Source organism: Notolabrus celidotus, chromosome 12 (assembly GCF_009762535.1).
Source record: "Notolabrus celidotus isolate fNotCel1 chromosome 12, fNotCel1.pri, whole genome shotgun sequence".
In the NCBI taxonomy this organism is placed as follows: Eukaryota; Metazoa; Chordata; class Actinopteri; order Labriformes; family Labridae; genus Notolabrus; species Notolabrus celidotus.
Window position 1 is genome coordinate 12,661,020 of NC_048283.1, and position 16,505 is coordinate 12,677,524.

Below are 16,505 nucleotides of genomic sequence, written 5' to 3' on the forward strand. Positions count from 1 at the left end.
ACTTCAGTTTTAAAGTTCATAAACGTGGCGTATACTCTACAACTGCCTCAAGACGAAGGTCAATGAATTCTGACTCGCTACAAAAAGTTATCATTGTCAGCTATGTTGCAGTGCTTCTGATGTTATCACTTCTCTGCTGCTCGGCGTCTAATCCACAGCAGCAAGGACACCTTGAACACCTTGTTACCTTTAACTCACGGAGCCAGCTCATCTGCTTCTCCCAGCTGCTGGACGCTGGAAAAGCGAATTCTCCCGAAATACAAACAAGAACCACAAAGGAAGCAAAATCAGAATCATCTGCACAGCTTCGGAGAATACTCGGATATTTAGCAGTCACAATCCTGCTCGCAGGTGATGTACATCAAAATCCTGGACCCGAAATCAGCTGTCCTGACTCCGCGTGTGATTCTCCTTCCTTCAGCATCCTCAAAAGACAAGGTAACGTCTCATCCAAGCAATATAGTGACAATAAAACTCCTTACCGTCATATGATGGATGTTACTTCGGTAACTTCGACACAAATACCTCCAATTATCCCCGACGTGCGTCCACACAACTCCGCTGCGCTCAAACAGCGCAGCTTTCAGGTGCTTCAAACAACGAACCACGCAAAAGTTTTGTGGGACCCGCGTTCAAAGCCTAAAGGATTACTCGGAGGGCATTTAAACATCAGAAGTGTCGCATCAAAAACTGAACAACTTGAAAAATTACTGATTGACTCAAACCTTGACTTCCTTTGTTTATCTGAAACGTGGTTGACAGACTCATCACCCAGCTCTGCATATATAATAAAGGGATATAACGTCTTCAGGAAAGACCGAAAAGCCGGCAGGGGTGGAGGTCTGATTATGTACGTGAAAGACTGTTTTAATTGTAAGGAAATTGAATTTGACCGCACTATGGATATGGAATGCATTGCTGTAAAATTTATTTTGTCTCCATCTATGTCTTTTACTGTTGTTGCTGTGTACAGGCCTCCCTCATCAAATAACAGGTTTTATGAACATTTTAAAAACATTTTAAAAGAGCTTGATAAAAATAAGGAGTTAATCCTGCTTGGGGATTTTAATATCAATTGGGCAGACAAGGCAAATAGGAAAAAACTTAAAGACATATCAAATCAGTTCGACCTCCAACAACTTATCCAAGGCGCTACTAGGATTACTCAGTCATCCAAAACCCAGATAGATTTAATATTCAGCAACAAACCAGAAAGAATAACTAAATCATTTAATTTAGTGACTGGGATGTCAGATCATAATTTGACATTGATAGTAAGGAAACTAACAAAGCACAGGTTCATGTACCAGCAAGAAAGTAAAAATATGATCAAAATTATTCCTAAGAAACTTGTTAGTGAATTCGAAAGGAAGTTTCAACAACTAACTTGGACTGACATCCTGTCCTCAGATGATCCAGAGTCTGCTTCAATATGTTTTATGTCCACAATCAACAACATTAAAGATGAATTTGGTAAAAACATAAAATGTCCTCGGAAAAAACAGAATGTGCCTTGGATAACTGAACATCTGTGGAGTTTAATGAAACAAAGGGATCATTCCTTAAAAATCGCACTGAAATCAGGACTAGCCCATGACAGAAGGACCTTTCAGCATCTTCGTAATAGAGTTGTCAATGAATTGAGAAAGGAAAAAGCTAAATTTTTATAGATATGATAAATGAAGCTAAAGGAAATAGTAGGCAAACCTGGGAAAACATCAACAAAGTTTTAAAGAAAGACAACTGCAAAGGAGCCAAAGGATTAGAATTAGAAGTTCAAGGAATTTTAACAAAAGACAAAAATCAAATATGTTCTGTATTTAATAATTATTTCATAGATTCAGTCCAAGATCTGACGCACACATTTGGCTTAAGAAGCAAAATCATTACTTCACAAAACTGTGATTTCCCTGTTTTTAATATTTCTGAGGTGTCAGAACCCTCTATAATTAAAGTCTTGAATCAATTTAAAACCTCCAAGGCTAAAGATGTTTTTGATTGTGATCCTGCATTTGTGAAGAAGTACAAAAGTAACCTCTCTGCTCCTATTAGTCATCTTGTACATCTGTCAATAAAACAATGCAAATTTCCCAGTGCTTGGAAATCAGCAGTAGTAACTCCGATCTTTAAGGCAGGTGATAAAACCAATGTAGCAAACTACAGGCCCATAAGTATTCTCCCAGTAATCTCTAAAGTCACAGAGCGGGTCATCTGTGACCAGCTGATAGCTTTTTTAAATATCAGTCATTTTCCATTGCATCCTATGCAGTTTGGATTCAGGAAACATCACTCAACTGAGACAGCAATCTGCTATTTCACAGAACAAATCAGATCTAGTCTTGACAGTGGAGGTGTTGTTGCTGCGGTTTTCCTTGATTTCAAAAAAGCTTTTGATACTGTTAATCATAATGTCTTGTTGTCTAAATTGTCAAAGTTAAACTTTTCTGGTGAAGCACTGACATGGATGGAGTCATACCTATGCTCAAGAAAACAGTGTACAAGAATTAATGATACGTGCTCATCTTTTACTAGTTGTAATGTTGGAGTGCCGCAAGGATCAATCCTAGGGCCAATTTTATTTAGTTTGTATATTAATGATCTGCCCCTAATCTGTCCAGAGGTACAGATCCAAATGTACGCAGATGACACAGTTATCTATATCCATGCTAAAACAAGAGAACAAGCTGCATCCAAAATCTCTGCAGCATTAAACAAAGTCTCAGATTGGCTCACTCACAACTGTCTAACGCTTAATGTGAGCAAAACTGTCGGAATGTATTTTTCTATCAGGGGAAACAATACACCTCAACCTGATATGACTGTAAACAGAGAGGTAATACAGATTGTTCAACATTTTAAGTTTCTGGGCGTAACAATTGACTCCAACCTAAATTTTAAGAAACATGTAAAAAATGTCTGCAGAAATGTAAGAGCCAGCCTTATGAACTTCAGACATGTCAGGCATCAGTTACCTTTTGCCGCTGCTAAACTATACATGCACTCAATGATTTTTTCTCATTTATCTTATTGTGCCACGAGCTGGTCTCAGGCCGGAGCAACCACTCTAAAACCATTATACACCCTCTACAAACAATCACTGAAAACTCTAGATAAAAAACCAAGGAAGTACCACCACTGTAAAATCATTACGAAATATAACTTAATGACCCTTGACAGTTTTTTTTTTTTATGTAGATATGTGTCTGATGTATAAATTAATTAATGATCAGGCCCCACCACCACTTAAACAATGTGTGTTACTCTGCAGGAACAATCTTAGGGAGACCAGGGCATCAGCAAGAGGAGACTGTTCAGCTAAACGTAGGAAGACTGCATTTGGACAGTCTGCATTTTCAGTCAGAGCAGCAGAAAAATGGAACTCAATCCCGACCCACATTAGAGACTGTACAAACCTCAGTGTTTTTAAAAGTAAACTGAAATTATGGCTCAAGGAAAAACAATCATGTGATCATCTGAATGCATCAAATTAGAGACAATGAAATGTAATTTTAAATGTGTTGTTATTAGTGATGGACTGTGTTGAGTAGTCCATGTATTGTTTTAAATGCTAGTATGTTTTTTTTTTGTTTGTTTTTTTTCGTTTGTATTGTACATTTGTTAACATCTTCCTGCCCAGGGACCACAGATGAAAATTAGCTTATAGCTAACTCTGGCTTGACAGTTTTTGTTTTGCATGGCCCCTGTCAAATAAACTAATAAATAAAAAAAAACAGTTACAATGTTTCTATAAAAACATGCTGTGAAATAATAACTGTATTCAATAGAGAACCAAAGCTTTAATTATTTTAGAGCTTTGGTGTGCAAAAATTATTTGTGCATGCATCCTCTAGTGGAAACCTTAATGCAGGGCTGCACCATGAGTTTTCTTTTTTTTTACACCGTGGTATTACTTGAGCAGTAAATTTGATGCTGAATGTGTAATAAACATAAAGATTACATTCCACTTCTTTTAGTGCTAGAAACCTTTTATTACCACAAAGCACATTTCTTACTTAAAGATGTTTAACAATGTGCTTAAGGAGATAAAGCAAACACACATAAAGACAGGTGCTAGACTGGGAGATTAAGTGGATTGATGAAGTGACCTCTTGGGAGCCATTAAAGTGGAGAAATGCAAAGCAGAATCCTGTTGGATATTCACATGCCTGAGAAGGGCTTGAAATCTTGTTGTCGTTTTTTTGTTTAAGTTAATTCATCCAAAGAACCTCTAGTGTCTAGGGTTAACATTTCTAAAATAATTTTGGGAGAAGCAGAGAAATACCAAGTTGAAACCAGGGTTATCTTCCTTTACAGTGAGGAGAGTTTAAACTACAGAGATCTGCACTGACATCTCTTGCTACTTGAAAAAAAATGCTATTTGTTATATTAGTGATTCAAAGACATTCAGTTTATGTTCATTGCCTTTTAGCAATTTCTGTCTGTGTATATAGCTGTAAAACTTTTATGCCATCAGGGCTATCCCATCTCTTCCTCCAACCGATGCACTCTGAGCTTATTATTGGATACATTCTGCAAATAGCTAAAACTAATGGAAAATGGCTGAAATAGCTGACACTTGCTGAAATAATGGATGGATGTGTTGTTTAAAAGCCTAGAGGAATGTGAAAATTGTCAGAATAGCTAAAACTTATTGATCAATGGTTGAAATGTCACATTATAATGGAAAAGAGGTTAAAGTACCTTTAAAACAGCAAAAAAAAAAAAACTCACAATGTTGAAATACTCTGGTACTGTAAAAGTAATAGATAAATCTTTTGAAAAGGCATCCGCCTTGACTGTGCTTTTCCCATAGACTGTATAAAATATGGACGTAGTATCCGTGACGTCACCCATCTATTTCTGAAGAGCTGTTTTGAGAACAATCGTTGGGGGCAGCCATATTGCTTCAGTCGAGCCAGTGTGATGTAAAGAGACAGAGTTTGAGCCTCCTAACCAACAGCTGCAGTGTTCCCGCAGTCAGCTATGCCTCTCATTGAAAGACTCTTAATCTCAATATCTTCGAAACTGCTGCGTTAGAAAAAAATTCACCCCCCGTACAGTGTGAGCACATCGAGAAATGAGCTTGTACCAGGCTGTAAACATGTTTATTTCTGCTGTTAAGATCGTCTTTTTCCCATTCATGTGTATGTGACTTCCAGTACTTTCGGTGCCAGCCTCAAGCGGATCCTCGATGAACTGCAGTTTTTAACACTTCCACATCGGACTTTGAGGTTGCCGCTTGGCTTTCCCACTGCTCCAATACGTCAGCGCGTTCGCCATATTGAATGTGGCGGGTCTGCCGTGTAAACTAATACAAGTAGATGTGAAAACTGTTTATTTTATGAAAAAAATAAAAAATCCATTGCATTTAAATCCTTACAATAAAGGATTGAAATTAATGTAAGAAATAAAAATGTCAATTCTTAAAAAATATAAATAAAAACATACAAAGTCTGTTTATCAAATAAAAAAAAGGCTGCAGCTGGCAGTGAGTCTGATTTTTATCAGTGGAATGATTGATCATAAACTACATTACAGAAATTATAGGCATTTTTTAATCGTATAAAATATAATTTCATTTAAAAAATAAAAAAAAAACGTGCAGCTGTTACTGTTATACTGTTATATGCCCAACATATTATTGTTTCACTATGATCACTTTACTCATTCTGATCACATTACTCACCCAGTATTAGGTGTAGTCTACTTCCATACAGCTCTGTTGACTCTTGTTAGTTTGATCACCTGTATCCAAAGCCTGCTCCAAATATTTCATCATTTTAACTTCATATTTTCAGCCTGTTAGTGCGTTTTGTTCTAGTTTTCCCTCTTTCTTTTTCATACCACTGCTCTGTAGCCTTTAAATGACCACGCTGAGGAATATCGTTTTTTTAATTGCATCGTATGAAGGTCAGTTGTCCATATTATGTTTTATATCACGTGAGGACGAAGAGATTGAGACATTTATACCGATTGAACATGTGAAGCGATTTACTCTTTCAAATACAGGATGAAAGGACAGTTATTATTAACACTAAACACATCTAAGTAATTAAAACTCTAAGATGATTTTATTTGTACTCACCTTTTTTATGAGACAGCTGCTGTATGTGAAATAAAATCACATGACTTTTAGACGAATGAGTCAGAGTACGTTGAACATTTGTCCCGGTGTTTCACACTGTTTAAGCAGTGAAGGAGTTTTTAAAGTTAACGTGAAGGCTGTGGAGACCTCCCTGTTGGTGGCCCAACTCAGGCTCTCACATAGGTGGTTGTTATATTCCTTTTGACTTTAAAAAAAAAAAAAAAAAACATGACAAAGTGGCATAAATCTTCTAAGCTTAATTCTTTAAGGACTTACAAAACATGTTTTTTTCAAAGTTACATTTGAGGGCACTAATAAAGAAATCTACTGTCAGCCTTTAAAGGGGACATATCACGCTTTTTTCATCAATATATATTGGTCTAAGAGGTCCCCAAAACATGTCTTTAAAGTTTATGCTCAAAAAAACACTTCGAAATCAGATTTTGGCATGCCTGAAAAGTCCTCTTCTTCATTCCTCATCAGAACACTCTGTTTTCCCTCTGACCACGCCCCCTCCGGAAGTGGATGTGCCTCGGCTCTCCAGCACGTTGATCTAATGTTTACATGTTGGCTGAATATACACGGCTGCTCAGAGATCACGTTACTTCAACCCTCTGAATCTGATCCTGACGGAGAGGCGCCTGTAGCAGGACCTTTCTGAACGATTGGTCACAGATTTAGTGTTTCTTATTGTTTTATTTATCAGTATGTAGACGTGTGTCTTGGTACACAGGTACGAACATGTAGCTATGTGGCTATGCTAACTAGCGCTAGCACTTATCCATGATAAATAAAAATCATCCATTAGATCTTCAAATCTGCAGACGTGGGGAGTCAAACTGATCTCTGCCAGAAAGGCAGCAGGACATTTTATGAAGGATTGGTCACAGATTCTGTGTTTCTTGTTGTTTTATTTGTCAGTATGTCGACGTGTGTCTTGGTACACAGCTACAGCTACAGCTATGAACATATAGCTATGTGGCTATGTTAACTAGCGCTAGCACTTATCCATGACAAATAAAAATCATCCACTATAACTTCAAATCTGCAGACGTGGGGAGTAAAACCGACCTTTGTGTTTATTAAGACAGCCTACAACTAGCATGCCTCCCTCCTAAGCTCCTTGTTAGCACACATTTGTGCAGGTAATGAAAAACGGGGGAGGGATTCAGTATTATTTTATACAGTCTATGGGCTGAACAAGCTCCGAGCTCTGACTCCGTGACAGACCGGATATTGTTGTTACGTAACAAAAACACGGAAGTCTGAAACGGCTCGTTTCACACACATTTACAGAAAGGTGTAGAAATCAAAACGGGCAGAATGGATGACGGAAGACGTCTAACAATTCTCTCTTACATTACAACAGTGCAAATGTGTGGCAAAGACTTAGCCAACATGGACCACAGACATGCATATTCCTAATAAACAGTCAAAACACTTCTAAATATTAGTGTATTAAACGCAGCATGAATACTATAGGCCTACTTACCTGGGAGTGTGAGCCAAAAGCTGCTGAGCTTCTGGTGTCCTCCACCTGTGCAGGAGGGACACAGTGATGTCAGCGTGTTTCCTGCTGCGAGAGCTGAATATGCACATTCTCTCCTGAGGGTCACTTCAGGTATTTTTAGTGTTTATGATATAAAGAGGTGAGAATCAAAGGGATGCCCAGGGTGAGAGCAGCTATATTGAATTTGCTTGTTCCTGTAACAAGGTCATTCTTTAATCTGGTGGTTATTTTATGCCACATATCTGCATTATTGGCCACTTCATTTAGTTGCATCGAAATGTGAAAATCATCTTCTCATTGCTGCTTCTGAAACGTATACATTAAACAATCTAAGCACATAATTGCAATAAAAACATAGTGCATGCAATTCTACTCTGTAGTTTATATTCCTCTCAGCTATGAACATGCATGATAATAAATTATTTACACAATATTGGTTTGTGTTTTTTTTTCATTGAGGGGAAAATAAAGTATAAATATGAATCATTTTTCAGAAATACAATATATTTTTCATCATCTCAAAGGGGTTCTTCTTCCTTTAAGAAAAGGTGCCCTTGAAAGTCTTTCTGGTTCATTTTCATTTCACCATTTTAATAACTCAGTTCATTTCTAAGATAACATTGGGCTGTGTTCACATAGTAAGGTGCAGTCACATTTAATACAATTCAATTCAGTTTTTGACAGATGGCAGGTAAAAGGCACCTTTTTCTGCTACTACAGTATTTGTGCTACTATGTCAGTCAGTGCTTCCTTGAATTATCTTTTCTCTCTACCCATTTACAGTCTGATTGTTGCTGCTTCACAACGATGTAACAGATACAATGCAAATAAAACCAGATCAACGGGGCACTGGTGGCCTAGCGGTCTAAGTGCCCCACATACAGAGGCTGTTTCCAAAACGGCCTGCTACATACTACTTACTAATGTAGTAGGCAGTAGGTATTGCCTACTACATACTGCTTTTGAATTTAGTATAGTATGGCTGTTCTGTTCAATCTGTGTTGTAGTATGCTGGGTCAGACGTCACTGGATTTCGGGTTTCGGAAAGCGGAAGTAAACAATGGCGAAGCTGAGAAACTGCTTCTTTAGCATCACTTATGATTTAAAAAGTTAGGAAGTGGTTTATATGTAATTTGATAACTTTCACAGCATCCAAAAAATGGATTTCCTCCCGTCAAAAAAGAAGGAAAAAGAAAAAGTGGAACAAGCGCTGTGCATTGTGGGAAACAGTACGCGAGGCAGACTGGTCCGATGGATACTGTGAAATTTTCCCAAATCAGTAGACATCCGGGGAGTTTTGGCTTACTGCAGATTTTACTCTTGTTCACATACTATTTACTACATAGTGAATTCTGACCAAATCAGTACGTACTGCTAGTATAGTAGGCAGTTTCGGAAACAGCCAGAGGCTATAGTCCTAGTCGCAGAGGTCGCAGGTTAAAATTCAGCCTCGACCATTTACTGCATGTCCTCCCCATATCTCTGCTCCCCAAATTTCCTGTCTCTCTTCAGCTGTCCTATCCATAAAGGCGAAAATGCCCAAAAAATTAAAAAAACAGATCAACTGTCAGTTAAAATGTAGCTGCACAGCTGTAAGTGAAAACTCATAGCAATCTGAATTTCAGGTATATCTTGTTTTCAACTCTTCGCCACTGTGGGGGAGAACTATTCTTTCTAAACATCCAAACAAAGCACCAAAAAGAAAACAACTAGCTAAGGCACTAGCAGTAGATGAGCAAAGGTTTTGGACACAGTCAGACAGTTTACTGTCATCTGTTTAACAAATAGACCATTACACAGCGGTCTAACTGCTTCTGGAGAGCATATGAGTCTCACGTTTTCCCCTCCAGCATCAACAATTCCATTACACATCTGTGTGTTTTCAGTTTTCATGTTAGGCAGCAGGTATGATAAACGGCACTCTACCAGAATATCAGCTCCCTAGCTTCTCTAAGGAGGGGAAAAACATGTATTTATCGACTGGTTGCCTGTTGACTCTCTCAGAGAAAGCAATGAGGAGCAGCTACATTCTTGGCACGGGCTTCTTTTGCTCCTCGGGAGCCCTCTATTTCCTGATACACTTCTCACTCTGCAGAAATGTTGAAATTTTCCCATTCCAGTTCCCCACACAATCATCAGCATATCTTTCTCCATGACATGAAAACAAAATAAGACTGAGTGCCTGTGTGTGCACGGTTCAAACCCCCATGTCAGCAATCACTGGGTGGGAGACAGCCATAAACTGCACTTTAGAAGCCTATAATGGGCTACTGCAGCGCTGGCAAAACTTATATCATATCATGCCTCTTCCCATTCAGACACAAATAGGATCATTATTTTTGATAACTATACAGCTAGCACTGGATAATTTCATAGCACTACTTGCCACTGCATAATGCTATACTGCAACTAGATCATCATAAATCCTGCTGTATCCTAGTTATTACTGTATTTAATTACAGCAGAAAAAAAATCAATAAATATTGTCTTACAAATTATTGGAGCATTAGGGCGGATCTATGTACAAAGCCCTCCATCATTTTGTCTTTCACTAACCTGAGCGTGCGTTTGACAAAGAGAGGCACAGAGCGGTTTGATAAGCAGACCGACTTGTGCTGAGTGGGTCTGTCTATTTCTCAGCAGAAGACCTCGTATTATTTGTCAAAAGGCACAAGTGGCAATTTACAGCAGAAGCTATAAAGTCCTTCCCATCTGATGTGATGGGGGCAGTGGCCTCATGTCATCCACCTTATAAAGTGATGGACGCTCACAAGTGTGAAAGCTGAAGCGTTTTATTATAAAGACAGCAGAAGACATTTCATGGGCCACCACTGGTGCTCCCCTAATAAATTGAGGCTGTAAATGCTGCTCTGTATACTATTCAGGGGCAATTTTACAACCTGTTTTTAATCAGTTTGAAAAACCAATTAAAGGAACATTCTGCTCTCTTGAGGGTTTCATCTGTGTATCAACCTTTAATTCAATATTTGACACTGAATCAACACTGCTTTACAGTAACTTTTATTTCTACACAGTCTGGGACTTACCTATCAAACTATATACCTTTCCTGGTAAATAATAAATGTCCTTCAATTATCAAACTTCACTCAATCAACAGTATTTATATTCTCAGCCAATCTTTCTTTCCTTTTCTACTTTTTTGGTCTTTCCTAAATGGTTCAAATGTTCCTTTATACAGTCTCCTCCACTATGAACTCAATAGCATGCTGAGGTGAATGGCTCGTCTCCACCATCGTAATTTCATTTCCATCCATGGTGATGGTGGGAACAGTAATTCCCTGAGCTCCGAGAACAGAAGATGGCAGGATGACAACCTGTGAGGCGCCATCTATGCCGCTTAGCTGATCAGAGGGGATCATAACCGTCTCAGTGCCTCCTTCAGCCCCCTGCAGTACATAGATGGTCTGCACTGTTCCAGGATCCATCTCTCCTGTAGTGGCAAGAGAAGACAGCACCTTAGCCCCCTCCAACACCTTCTGGACTTGTGCAGCCTCTGCTGCTTGTGCCGCCTGTGCAGCTTCCTCCAGAGGCAGGTCTCCGTGTAGTCGGATGTGTTTGTCCAGGTTGGAGCGGGAGCGGAAGGCAGCAGGGCAGTGGGAACAGGGGTAGGGCTTCTCCCCACTGTGGGTGCGGGCATGTTCGGTGAGCCGGGCGGCAACGCTGAAACTCTTGCCGCAAATCCAGCAGCAGAAAGGCCGCAGGCCGCTGTGGATGCGCTCATGGTCCTGCAGGTGGGGCAGCTGGCGAAAGCGCTTTCCACAGGTGGCGCACTAGAGGGGAGATAAAGATAAAGATAAAGGGGAGGGATTAAATGTGAAAGAAAAAGTAAGAGGAGAGGAGAACAGTGGTTTGCCTTGAACGGGACAGTTTGGAGTAAGTGGCTGAGAGGAGGTTGATGGACAAACTGCAAGCCATCCTGGACAACCCCTCTCACCCTCTCCATGATGAGCTGTGGCTGATGGGGAGCTCCTTCAGTCAACGCATCATTCCACCACGGTGCAAGACTGATTGCCTCAGGCGCTCCTTTGTGCTCACCGCCATCAGACTGTTAAACAGTAATGGAGGCCACAGACTGCACCATGCTGACCACTGACCCAGTCATATTACATACCCATATTTATTTTATTTATTGCTTAATTTGTCATTACCAACCATAATCATAGCATGTCAACCTGTCACTACTGAATCATTTTAATACTGCCTGTAATTACTGCTATCTAATCTAAATTCCATTTGTAACATTGTATATATCTAAGTTGTATTCTATCTTTATTTACCTATTTTTATTTTGCTTATTAAAACATCTTCTTGATTGTACTTATGTCTGGGTTGCTCTAACAACTGAATTTCCCCCCGGGGATCAATAAAGTAATATCTTATCTTATCTTATTTAATTCATTTTCATTCAGTTAATCAATCAACTTTACAGTATGAAGTAAAAAAAATGTGATGAAGATGTGCTTTAAAAATGTCTTAAACAAAAAAGGGCAATGTAGAAAAAAATCCACCTGAACAGTGGACACCATGAGAAATAATCACATGGACAGCTCCACAATTATATCTTTCTACCCCATTAATATTCACTGTCTGCTTACCACCTCAGTGCAAAGAGCGAAGTCTACTAAATACTTGATCAAACCTGAAGCGCTACATAAGAATGACTTTGTTGTGCTTTGCTTTGGTTCCTACTGGGATTGAAACTGTAATCCCTGCTGTCAGTTTTGCTGTTTCAGTATCTCTGTGAGTTATACTCCCATAAAATTACCTTTCCTGTTGAGTTTGCTCTTTATACACTCAGCAAAGTGATCTCTTAGAAATGTATAGAATATATACCCAATTCAGGTTAATTCCAATAACTGCCTGTGTGCTTGGGGACCAATACTCCTCAAACCTCCCCATGCCTGACAGAAATGACTCAAAGCAAAGCCACAAACATTCAATCAATTGTACAGTCAGACGTGCTGTGATGAGCTCTGGTGGGTCTATAGTTGATGTCCTGCCTCATCACCAGAGCAGCAGAAAGAGAGAGAGAGAGAGAGAGAGAGAGAGAGAGAGAGAGAGAGAGAGAGAGAGAGTGTTTTCTAACTGTGTGTGGAGAGAGAGAGAGAGAGAGAGAGAGAGAGAGAGAGAGAGAGAGAGAGAGAGTCCCAGAATAGTAACAGGCACAGAGGGGAGCTGACAGGCCCTAACTCAGCCCTGCCATTAATCACAGGTACACAGGGAGGGAGGGAGGGAGGAAACACCCGTAGGACACACACCACAGAAATGGCCATGGTCCAGATCTGATGACATGGCTGATGCTGTGAAAGGGTGTGACCATTGGGGGGTGAGGCAGTGCTGGACTTGAAATACAGGTTGAAAGCCTTGTATGAAAAGGACAGAATGTGCTCCAGAAGATGCTCAGAGAAATGCTTTTTTTGAAACAAACATGCAATACCATCATCCTCCTTACCTCAAAGGGCCTCTCATCAGTGTGCGTCCTCATGTGAACATTGAAGGTGGAGTTGTAGGCAAAATCCTTGTGGCAAATTTGACAGCGGAAGCGGGGTCGATTTTTGGACCTGCCCAGCTTCCCCTGGAAGTGGGCCAGCACGTGCTGCTCCAGGGCACTGTTGGAGGTAAATCGACGACGGCAAGGACTCACAGGACATTTAAGAGGGGTCTGGCCCGTGTGGGATAAACGATGGAGGTCGAGGCCCTCCTGGGTCATGCAGCGGTGGCCACATAGGTCACACTCAATCTGAGGGAGGAATAAACAGAGGAAGGTAAAAAGTGGTTGTGAAGGAAACAAAAAAATTGAGGGGAAGGAAAATAGACAGTGAAGGGGTTTAATGAAAAGATAAAAGGTTAGCGTCTCTAGGGTATATGTCAAGAGTTACGACAGCATCACAGTTAGATAACTACAGGATATCTTGTTGAAATCTGCCCCCCTGTAGCTAACCTTCTGCCTGGACAAAAAGCTATCAAGTGCAAGAAAAATGCCTCGGACAGAAATCTTTAAAAAGAGGCGGAGCATAAATTAAGAAAGTGATTACCCACATTGCCTGAGCAACTGTTTTATCTTTGTTACCAACTAATCCTTGAATTAAAATAAAACAATCTCACTGTGGCTCACTTCTTAAACTCTACCATATCATTTTATTGTTAGTATGTTTACTGATACTTTTTATTTTGCTCTGTTTTTGTTTATGTCTACTCTTGATCTCCCTTCACACTCAAACTTGTCTCATGGTCCACTTAATATGGGAGAAGGGCCTTGACAAAATAATAACCCAAAAAGTATAAATGTGTATATTTGTATGTATATGTATTATTATATGATTAGTATTATTGTTGTTTAATTTCTTTATTTCACTTACATTTCATTTAATTTTTTATTTGATCTTTCTCTTTGTGTTTGTTTTTGTTTTTCTTTAGAGGGGGGAAATTGACTGTCCAGTGTTATGTCTCTATTTGTGCATTTGTACACGAAATGTTAGCTTTTTTATTGTAATTGTGAAAAAGCCAATAAACAAAGTTAAATAACTGAATGAATAAATAAAACAATCTCTCAAACTCTGACCCTCTGTTCAGTGTAGGAGTAATATTTCTAACTAATTACTTTTGAATGTATATTCTTTTAATCAGATCATTGAATGTGGTCCCAACCTGTCCAGTGCATCGTCCCCGTCCCTGACCCCGTCCACGACCAGTGTTCTTCTCCTCTTCTGTGGTGGGGCAACGCTGCATGTGGATCTCCAGCACGGACTGGTTCACAAACTGGGATGAACAGTGAGGGCACATCGCTGGTTGCTTGTCTGCAATGGGACATCATCAAGTTGGAGTCAAGTTTGCCTATTCTGTGTCTTCAACTTAAACATTATCTGATTGCAAATCGGAGCTTATCCATCGATAGCTGGCTGCGTATTATGACAATGCAGTTCAATGCTGATCATGTATTCCACAGGATGTAGGGGTGGAGCATGTTTGGGAGACAGTTTTTCTATAGCACATATCTGACTTTTCACAGTGGAGAGAACAGGTGCAAAAAATAAAAGTAATGATGGTTCAGCTTCAGGGTCTCACTGTCCTTCTGTCATGGATTACAGGAACACTTGAAAAGAACACAGCCTTCATAAGTGTTGCTCATAACACGCTGGCTTTTCCTTCTGTGACCAGTCAAAATGTCTGCTGTGACAAAAAAAAAACCTGTTTGTTTGTTAGTTTCTGGTTTGGACTATATGAAGGCCAAATTAGCACACTGGGAGCTTGTTACAGCGATAAACTGATTGTTTTAAAGTGCTGTACATTCATTTAGTACGTTCACATGGCTGATCAATTCATCATCCAATCATTTCAGTGCTAATCAGATGGTGGCCTCTTTGTAATCTGGCAAAGCTAACCCTAACCGTCTCTGGGTTGCTCTTGGAAACCTGGCTGGGAAATGGCTGACACTGATGGTTCATCAGCACGACTATGGGTTGTCACGCCAACATCTTGCAATCTGCTAACCATCTGCACTGTTTATCCCAGTGGGGGTGATCCATGCTGCTCCCTGTTGGGACCCTCTAATTAAACCTTTAATAAGGACATTCTCAGCCTATGGCCCTGGACTGATCAATGGATCAATCCCTCCAATCATCTCTCTCAAAAGAGCCCCATACCTCTGACCTCTGCTCCACGCCGACTCTTCAGGCTTAACTAATGAGGTTGACGATCCAACGCCCCCCAATTCATTTACCTTCACCTTCCTCCTCTGTTGCACATGAGATGCGAATCAATGGAAAGTCATTGACCTAATGCATCAGGGGAACAATGCACATATAACACGACCGTATGTTTGTAAATAAACAAGATAGGCCACCCTGGCGAGATGATGGGGACATTTACGACTCCGTTTGCATTAATCAATAATGATTCACTGCATGCTGTACCTATAAGGACATCATATCTAATTGGTTTTCATTACAAGCGGCCACTGGGGCTTGCATCTGATTTTCTGATATGTTCACCTCATTTGGTCCCATTGTCAATCTTCCTGACAGTTATCACAGGCCGACACGTTGATAAGAGACAGAGGAGAAATTAAAAGGAGGTGGCACACAGAAAAGATGTTCAAGTATAGAGCAGAGCCCTTTTGACTGCTGTATCAGGTGTTTGTTAGCTTACAGTTGCTCCTGTGATTCATACAAATACAAAGACTGAGCTTTGAACCCTCACCTTGATGAGTTAAAGAGTGCAGGTCCAGGTCTTTCCTGCGTTTGAATGCTTCTCCACATTCAGGGCAAGGGAATGGATGGCTCGTGTGCAGGAGTCTATTTAAAAAAAAGAAAAAACACATTTAAGCCAATTGCTTCTGATTTTCATACTATTGAAGGAAGGAAGAATCAAACACAGGAGTAAGAAAAAGGGCTGATGTACCACATGGGCACAGGTGATAGACATTAGAACAGTTTTATTTAATCATGTATAAGCTCCAAAATAGACTTATTGCATTTTTACCTGTTTATTTATAAAGTGCTTGTTGGGATGCTACCATCACACTTATCTTCAATGCTAGTTTGGTCCTCTTGAGCAAAACACACCAGATCAACTGATTGGCTCACTCTCCAGGTTCCCAGAGTTAATTCTGAGCTGGGTAGATCTGCTTTTTGCGTTTTTGCACCATCTGCATGGAACTCACTTCAAAGCACTTTAAAAATGAATGCACTGGTTTCTTTTAATCATTTTAAATCATTAGCTTCAAAATGTTTAACCTCTGATTGTACCTGTTTTAACTGACTTTGTGCAACATTATTTTTCAATGGTTGTAACATTACTTTTAATTGTTGTTTGTTTTTAATTGATCATCATTCTTTTTAGGGTTATATCTTTTTATATGCTGGTCATCATTGTAAATGAGGGCTTGCT

At 39.7% G+C, this 16,505-nt stretch overlaps 2 protein-coding genes and 1 long non-coding RNA gene across 5 annotated transcripts in view; 1 reads left to right on the forward strand and 2 right to left on the reverse strand.

The window, feature by feature from the left end:
* grik5 (glutamate receptor, ionotropic, kainate 5) overlaps positions 1-353 on the reverse strand; it is a 114,100-nt gene extending 113,747 nt beyond the window's left edge. Inside the window, exon 1 of the mRNA XM_034697142.1 lies at positions 188-353. The gene's annotated coding sequence lies outside the window, so the exon portion shown is untranslated. The remainder of the gene's footprint in view (positions 1-187) is intronic.
* LOC117822432 lies at positions 1-14,666 on the forward strand. Its single transcript, XR_004633172.1, has 2 exons — positions 1-438; positions 14,244-14,666. It is a non-coding gene; the product is annotated as an uncharacterized LOC117822432 (long non-coding RNA).
* znf574 (zinc finger protein 574) overlaps positions 10,374-16,505 on the reverse strand; it is a 26,086-nt gene continuing 19,954 nt past the window's right edge. For all 3 annotated transcript variants that reach the window (XM_034697139.1, XM_034697140.1, XM_034697141.1), the window contains exons 7-10: positions 15,816-15,910; positions 14,265-14,413; positions 13,069-13,356; positions 10,374-11,386 (exon numbers count right to left, since the gene is read on the reverse strand). In XM_034697139.1, coding sequence (XP_034553030.1) covers positions 10,787-11,386; positions 13,069-13,356; positions 14,265-14,413; positions 15,816-15,910 — 1,132 coding nt within the window. In that variant the 3' untranslated portion in view covers positions 10,374-10,786. The remainder of the gene's footprint in view (positions 11,387-13,068; positions 13,357-14,264; positions 14,414-15,815; positions 15,911-16,505) is intronic.